Consider the following 8,759-nt stretch of genomic DNA (forward strand, 5'->3'; position numbering starts at 1 on the left):
CCAAAATGACTATAGAGGTAGCAAGAATAATATGATCTTGAACACAGCAGGTTTCAAAGCTATAATAGCTTCTGCTAGGTTACATGAGGAAATAATTACTCTAAATACGAATTCAGAAAATACTATGTCAGACGTTGCATAATTTGGAGAATATAAAAATTCTTACAGAGTCTAACTATGCAAATACAGAAGGGTGTTTTGCAATATTCTCTGTAAATTCCTTCACTCCCCGTAATTTTACTAAGCTACCGTGGTAGTAAGTGTTATACTTCTTAATGATTTAGGTAATACAGCAGATTGTATTTTTTCTGCTAAATCAAGATATCTTATCTAATAGTTAGTTTAGAAAACTGTGTGTTAAACAATCCTTGAAATCAAGCTGTTTTTATATTTGAAGCATTCCAATAGTTAAGTATTTCCATTTACCTAAAACCAACAAATGCATTGCATATAGAATAAACCCTGTTTTTGGCTTCTACTGGTGTCCTGGGATCCGTGAACGACAATAAACATTTTACCTTTATATATCTTTTGTTATGAATTTTTCATATAATAAGAGCTGCTTATAAAACATACATGTTATTTCTAACCACCTAAATAAGAGAAAATCGTGAATCTAAAAAGCAACCCAACTATATGTAGGTTGTTTAGGCGAATTTTGTTGAAGAATAACTCAAAGTATAGATTAGCAATATTAGGATATTGTTAAAACGATTGTATATTGATATACGTTATAGTTGCATTAAACTGCGTCTATAATATATCTGTTGTAATGAAATTTAAAATCATCACTTTTCCTTTTTACTTGTTTTCATTTAGTTTTTAAATCACGCCAGGTAAAAGAATCGAATGTTTAAAACCAGTATATTTATTCAGCAGAATATCAGGTGGAGAAAGTGTTTCTTTTCATTAAACCTGGTTGTAATAAATTGTTAATTATCATGGTACCCTTGGTAAATTAATATTTATTACACTATCATATAAGTGATTCTTTGGCAAACACATCTACAAACTAGTATCTAGATTTTTTTTGGAATAAGAACACAATATTCCTTTGTACGATATCATAACAACTCATCAAATATTGCAGCATTCAGAGTGCTTTCCGCAGCACAACTGCCGTAATGAGATTGCATTGCTATTCAGTAACAGTAAAACGAGGGCAATATTTATTCATTGTGGTAATTTATTTCCAGCTTCGCATCTTATCCAATGAAACTTTTATGAGGTTTGTAAAATGATGTATATGTGATATATTTTGAAGTTTATATATTTGATAAACTTCACTCTTCATATTTCTTATTGTGATATATTTTGCTTCTCACCTGAGTTACGGAATTGCAACATGGGGATCATCATCTGCAAACAATATGGACAAACTACTTATCCTACAAAAGAAAGTACTACGGACGATATGCAGGACACACTATCTGGAACATTGTAGACCCCTATTCATCCAGCTCAAAATCCCCACCGTTTTCTCACAATACATCCTAGAAACCATTCTCCTAGCAAAAAAATCCAATCCAACACTCCGGTCACATTATCATAATCACAACACCAGACACAAAAACAATATAAACCTGCCACAACACAGACTAAAAAAATTCAGCAACACCCCAACATACACAGGATCTAAATACATAAATCTTCTGCCAGAAAAAATTAAAAACATTTCAAATCATACCACATTTGTAAAGACACTAAAAAACTACCTTATAAACAAACCATATTACTCAACAAAGGAATACATACAAGAACACACCTATACACACCTACACTGGGCTAGCTAAAAGGCTGCCAAGAAGATGAAGAAGGAGAAATTTTGACGACTCCCCGATCTGAGGATTGTGGTGAAGAAAGAAGAGGTAAAAGGTAAAAGGTAGTTATATGCACTAGCAGAAAGTAGTGCTATTTAGTTTGTGTGTGTGGCTGCACTGCCAACGCAATGACGTCACAGCTGATGTCTCTGAACCGGCCTCAGTTCTACGTTATCTACAGGTTAGTCGTGACATATTTCTTATGTGCGGTTCTTTTAACTCTGTAGTGATAGAACATAATATTGGCGCAGTCGGTATTCGGTGACAATGTCGAGTGTGGGACGAATGGGAGAATTTAATCCCAGTGAAGAAGATATTTCGTCATATTTGTTGCGTTTGAAACATTATTTTATTGCGAATGATGTCAAGGCCACGAGCAAGGTTTCTGTTCTAATCACCGTGTTAGGTCCTAAAGTGCTCGCAGTGTTACGGGATGTAGTTTCCCCTGAAAAAGTGGACGAATTAGATTTTGATAAACTCGTTAAAGTACTGGAACAACATTTTTCACCCAAACGTTTAATAGTGGTAGAGCGTTATTTGTTCAATTCCCGCTCGCAGAGGTCTGGTGAAAGCATCTCAGATTTTGTGGTTGCGATAAAACATCTTTCGGCTTCTTGTCAATTTGGAACATTCCTAAAGGACGCTTTAAGAGATAGGCTAATCTCGGGAATTTCCAATGAACAAATTCGGCAAAAGTTATTGTCGGAGGAAAAAGATTTTGATAAAACTTTAGCGTTGGCGCTCACGTTTGAACAGGCAGACAAGCACACAAACATGTTTCTCAGCAAACAGGAAACTTTTCAGGATGTGAACAAGTTTCATGTTAGGAAAACCACGTGGCCTAGGGGTGGCAAAATGAAAGAAAGTGAAGGTGCTACGAAATTTTTTAAGTGTTACAGGTGCTTGAAGACCGACCATAAGGCTAACAATTGCCCATATGATAAATATAAATGTCATATATGTTCAAAAGTGGGTCACCTAGGAAAGGCATGCAAGGCTAAGGATAGAGGTAGTAAAACTACTGGAGGTAAATATAAAGTGCATCAGATGTCTGAAAGCCCTAGTGAGGAATGTGAAGAGCTAAATTTGTACAATATTGGGCTAGGCCTAACTGACCCTAACTCTTGTTACAAGGTAAGAGTAGCCATAGAAAATGTAGACTTAGACATGGAGATTGATACAGGATCTGCTATCACAGTATGTCCATTTGAAGTGTATGAAAAACATTTTTCTCAATTACAATTGACTCGTAGTAATGTAAAATTACGTGCCTATTCTGGTGATGAAGTTAAGGTAGTAGGCCAAGTAGATGTTAATGTGGTTTATGAACAGACAAGCTACATGTTGCCTATGACAGTAGTGGATGTAGATAAAGCCAATGCACCGTTGCTTTTAGGTAGAAATTGGTTGCAAAAAATAGTTTTGAACTGGAACTCTATTTTTTCAAGTAAGCCTAGTGCAGTCCAGACTCATAAGCTCTGTACACAGTCTAGGCCTAGTTCTCGAGACCATGATGTTTTGGCAGAACCTAGCCTAACCAAGGTCCAAGTGCCTAAAGATGTTGATCTTTTGAAAAATAAATATTTGTCTGTATTTAAAGGTAAAATAGGTGAAATTAAAAATGTGAAAGCTCACATAGTGTTGAGAGAAGGGTCGACTCCGAAATTTTGTAAATTTAGGCCAGTGCCTTTTTCGTTACGCCATAAGGTTGAAGAAGAGTTACAGAAGATGGTGGATGACGGTGTAGCCTATCCAGTGACTAGTTCGGAGTGGGGCACACCATTGGTAGTCATACCTAAACAGCAGGGAGTTAGGTTATGTGGTGATTTCAAGGTTACCTTGAATCAGGTAATTCAACATGAGCATTACCCTTTGCCTCAACCTGATGATATATTTGCGGCACTGTCGGGATGTCAGTTCTTTTCAGTGTTGGACTTGCAGTCTGCGTACCTACAGATGCCTGTTGCGGAATCGTCTCAAGAGTTATTGACGCTAACAACTCACAAAGGGTTGTTTCGACTCCGGCGTTTGCCATTTGGACTGTCTTCGGCCCCCGCTTTGTTTCAGGCTGCCATGGACAAGATTTTGTCAGGTTTAAGCGGTACGGTAGCATACCTGAACGATGTCGTCGTAGGAGGTTCTTCACGTCAAGAATCGTACTCTCGTCTGGAACTGGTACTACAGCGTCTAAGTGACTATGGGGTCAAAGTTAATGAATCCAAATGTAATTTTTTACAGTCCCAGGTGGAGTATTTGGGTTACCGCCTGTCAGCGGAAGGAATTAGCCCGCAAGTGGGTATTCTTGATGCCATCCGGAATGCACCGGAGCCTACTAACAAAGATGAGCTCCGTGCCTACATAGGCCTAATAAATTATTATGGCCGTTTCATACCTAATCTGTCTGCCAAGTTGAGTTGCTTTTATGATTTGATTAAGAAAGATGTGTCCTGGAAATGGACTAAACAATGTTCTGATGTTTTTCAGTTGAGTAAAACTTGGGTATGTGATTCACACATACTGGTTCATTATGATGTTAATAAGCCGTTAGTGCTAACTTGTGACGCAAGCCCTAGAGGAGTTGGGGCTGTTTTGTCTCATATTATCGATGGTGAGGAAAGGCCTATTGCCTTTGCCTCCAAGTCTTTGAGTTCTAGTGAGAAAAATTATTCTCAATTACACCGAGAAGCTCTTGCATTGGTTTTTGGTGCAAAAAAGTTCCACAAATATATTTATGGCAGGATGAATGTTATTTTGCAGACAGACCATCAACCATTAACAGCCATATTTGGTTCTAAGAAAGGAATACCTAGTCTTGCCGCAGCACGGTTGCAACGATGGGCATTGATATTATCGACCTACAACTTTGAAGTTCGGTATCGAAAAGGATCTGAGGTATCACATGCGGATGCATTGTCAAGATTACCCCTACCCATGGATGAATCCCTGGAATTGGAAGCTAACTGTGTCGCCCATGTGGAGGAATGCTTGGAGGTATTCAACTGCCAATTGATGAGTGAAAATGCACTTACTTCTGTAGATGTAGCAAGATTTACTGGCAGAGATCCACTTTTATCTAGAGTCCGTGATTTTTTGTGGCATGGCTGGAGAGATGTAAAAGACCCTAAGTTGACTCCTTATTTAAAGAGGAAGGATGAGTTGTCCATTGAGGCTAATTGTGTATTATGGGGTTCTCGAGTTGTAATTCCTGATAAACTTAGAGACAATGTGCTTCGGTTGTTAAATGACCAACATCCTGGTATTGTAAGAATGAAAATGCTCGCAAGAAGCTACGTTTGGTGGCCTGGTCTTGAACCAGCGATTGAGAGTATGGTTAGATCATGTCATATCTGTCAGAGTTCTCGGAACTCGTCTGTGAAGGTTCCATTGCAGCAGTGGCCTAAGTCCACAAGGAGGTGGCAGCGTGTACATATTGATTTTGCTGAGGAGCCTACTTCTAGACAACAAATGCTTGTACTAGTAGATACTTATTCTCGGTGGATCGAGGTATTTTTGATGAATTCTACTACCACTTCCAGTACAGTTTCCCGTCTTCGAACCCTGTTTGCTTCTTATGGGTTACCTGAAGAGCTAGTTTCTGATAACCAAGCTACCTTTACTAGTTCCGTATTTAGAGAGTTTTTGGCTAAGAATGGAGTTAAATTTACGTTAACACCACCCTACCATCCTGCTTCCAATGGTTCTGCTGAGCGCAGTGTTCAAATTGTCAAGAAAAATCTACTTCGACAAGTCTTGGGAGAGAGTGCCACAGGTTCCATTACCTTACAGCACAAGTTGGACAATTTCTTGATTTCGTATCGTAACACCCCTTGCTCTGTAACGGGACTCACACCAGCTGAGATGTTCCTGAATTGGAAGCCTAGGACGAAGTTAACCTTACTCAAGCCTAACTTGCAAGAGACGATACATCGACAGATGGATCGACAGAAGAAGTATGCGGATAGGAGTAGAGGAAAGTTCCGAAGTTTTGAGGAAGGAGAATTGGTATTGGTTCGAACAGTGAGGAATGAGAAGGTATCTTGGGTGCCAGGGAAGATTTTACAAAAGCGTAGCCCAGTAACTTACATTGTGTCATCACTGGGGCGCACACGGGTTTGTCATGCTGACCATCTACGAGCCCGGGAATATTCCCTTCAAGAAGAGGAGCCTACTGTTCCACCCATCCGGAGTTGCTTCACACCAGCAACACCCAGTAAGAGGAATGCAAATGAAACACCAGCCTCTCCGGAGAAACGATCGCCGCAGAAGAAGCCCACGTCAGACGAACCACCAGTGGCAGAAGTTCAGCCTCCCGTTGTGCAGTGCAGTCCGCCACAACTAAGACGTTCTGACAGGACTGTGAGGAAGCCTGCGCGGCTTGATTTGTAGGCCTTAGCAAAAGTAAGGCGCAGAAGAATTTTTAGTTTATTTTATGAAGCAATTGATTTTTGAGTTACAATAATTATTAGGCCAAGTTATATTAAAGTACTGTTGAGTTGGCCTACTAGGTTTTTAATTCTTATTTGGTCAAGTGAAGAATCACCAATTTTTAGTTGTGGCGAGTGTGATATATTTTGAAGTTATATGCACTAGCAGAAAGTAGTGCTATTTAGTTTGTGTGTGTGGCTGCACTGCTAACGCAATGACGTCACAGCTGATGTCTCTGAACCGGCCTCAGTTCTACGTTATCTACAGGTTAGTCGTGACATATTTCTTATGTGCGGTTCTTTTAACTCTGTAGTGATAGAACATAATAGTATATACATTTAAACAAAACAAAAGGAACCATAAAAAGGCTCAACTATTGTTGTACTCAATTGTTGGTTTTAATTATTGTGTCAATGATTTAAGATTGACTAACCTGCTATTTTAGTCACATAAATTCGAAGTATGATAGATGTTTCTAAACATAAAAGTCAAAAGAGTTCATCAAACATGTTGTTTATTCACCTACATAGTAACTAAAAACCGTTGGGTTAACAAATGTGGGTCTTGTTTTACAAACTATTAATATCTTGACACAAAGCATGTGAAACATAAAAGGTAAAATATATATATTTTTTACTTTTGTAAAATTTAGTCAATAACTTTATCGATGTACAACTGTTTTATTAATATCGTGTTTGTAAACACAAACAATATTTGCTCCTTTTTCAGTTAGTTTCTGACGATGTATTTTTATTTTTTCTAAAATATGTATTGATATTAATTAAATTTCTATGACGTATATAACGTTAATCAACTGTCCTCAAATATTACTTGGATATTTATACGCCCACATTTGTGATATATAAACTACACAATATTCATGGTCCTTGAAGCTATTACATTATTATTATTATTATTACTGAGAGGCTATTACATTTTTAACTGAAGTAATTTCATGAATTAAAACTTTCAGTGAAACTGGAATATGAAATTAGATGATGGTCAATTATAGCACTTTGACAAATTCATCACCCACAAAAGGAACAATTCGTCGGTTATGATACTCTAGATATATTGGTAAAATATAGCTTTGGTAAACTAGTTTCTTGGTTTATTTTCAATAAAACTGTAACCTCTCATAAGAGAAGGTTAATTTTAAACGGCTTTTCTGAGATTGCCAACAAAGTTAATAGGATTAACCTACAACCGTCAACCTACATCAAGTAATTTGGACTTTTCACCTTAGAACTCGTTACATTCTATTATACATTTAAGGAACTAGATAATACAGGGTGAGTGTTCTAAGCTGTCCTAAACAGATTACAGACGAACGGCTGGACATACAGAGATGAAAAAAAAACCTTTACCCACTAACTTATACCCAATGAACGACGTAAAAATATTTTTGCCGTTTTTTAAATACAGGGTGTTCGAGAAACTCGAGATCATGGGTTCGAATCTCAGTGTTCAAATGTAAACATATGTCATGTTGTGCATCATTTTAAAGCTCTAGACTAGATTAACAATTTAGTGAAATCATAACTCCTTTATCTTCACTAAATTGTTCGTCTACAATTGTAGTCTAGAGCTTTAAATGATGCATAGCTTTACATATGTTCACTTTTGAAAACTCTGAAATTCGAATCCATGACCCCCAGTTTCTCGAACACCCTGTATTTTAAAAATGGTAAAAATATTTTTACGTTGTTCCTAGGGTATGAATTAGTTGGGAAAAGTTTTGTTTCATCTCTGTATGTCAAGCCGTTTGTCTGTAATCTGTTTAGGACAGCTTAGAAAACTCGCCCTGTAAGTAACGTTAGATGTCACATATAACAAGATGTTATTTCGGTTTTTACAGTCAACAGATATTACGTGTGTAATAGTGTCATGTCGGATTTTGTTCGGATTTCCGTTTTAGTAAGAGGTACTAGAATTAATTGAAGATTATTGTTGTAGTGATAAAATTATATATAAGTAAGTATTTAACTAGTAGAGGTTTGTAGCTAGTATGCAGTTTAATATAACGATATTATGAAATATTACTAATATGTATTTAAAATCCCAGTTTTATTAAGTGGAACTTACGGAAAGTAAATAAAAGAAACGTCTTATAACACTTAAAACATATATTTACGCTTATACTGCTACTCACCAGACGGTAAATATACAAAACAGATGGTAAGTGGTGATCGATTTCGATTGGACACTCTAATCATCATCAGACCCAATAGGCGAATGACGAGAATCTTGAATGGCGTCCCTACTTATACCCTATTGGCTACCGGAAGCACCGGCCAATACATTTTTATAAGTACAACTGGAATCAAAATGTATTTGTTCATTAATCAACTTATTTCTATTTTTACATTTTTCCTTATAAATATACAATTCTTCCCAAGCATTCATTACATATCCATCATATCATTCATATCATTATATTGAAGTTTCACTCGGCTACTGCTTTGCATCATTGTATTGTTCCTATACTGGTTTTGTTTTTCGAATACTGTATCT

At 37.1% G+C, this 8,759-nt stretch overlaps 1 protein-coding gene across 1 annotated transcript; it reads left to right on the forward strand.

Moving 5' to 3' along the window:
- The first annotated feature begins 3,548 nt into the window (after nucleotides 1–3,548).
- Nucleotides 3,549–6,206, forward strand: LOC128998914 (uncharacterized protein K02A2.6-like). The gene has a single exon (XM_054425270.1). It carries the CDS (start codon nucleotides 3,549–3,551, stop codon nucleotides 6,204–6,206), a length of 2,658 nt encoding a protein of 885 aa, XP_054281245.1.
- The last annotated feature ends 2,553 nt before the right edge of the window (nucleotides 6,207–8,759 follow it).

The sequence above is a fragment of the Macrosteles quadrilineatus genome, unplaced genomic scaffold (genome assembly GCF_028750875.1).
Source record: "Macrosteles quadrilineatus isolate MER2022 unplaced genomic scaffold, UCM_ALF_1.0 Scaffold_7__1_contigs__length_78375512, whole genome shotgun sequence".
NCBI classification, from domain to species: Eukaryota; Metazoa; Arthropoda; class Insecta; order Hemiptera; family Cicadellidae; genus Macrosteles; species Macrosteles quadrilineatus.

What these genes read in the sequence shown, in the direction of transcription:
- LOC128998914 (XM_054425270.1), top strand. Translation starts at nt 3,549, where the DNA reads ATGGTGGATGACGGTGTAGCCTATCCAGTGACTAGTTCGGAGTGGGGC.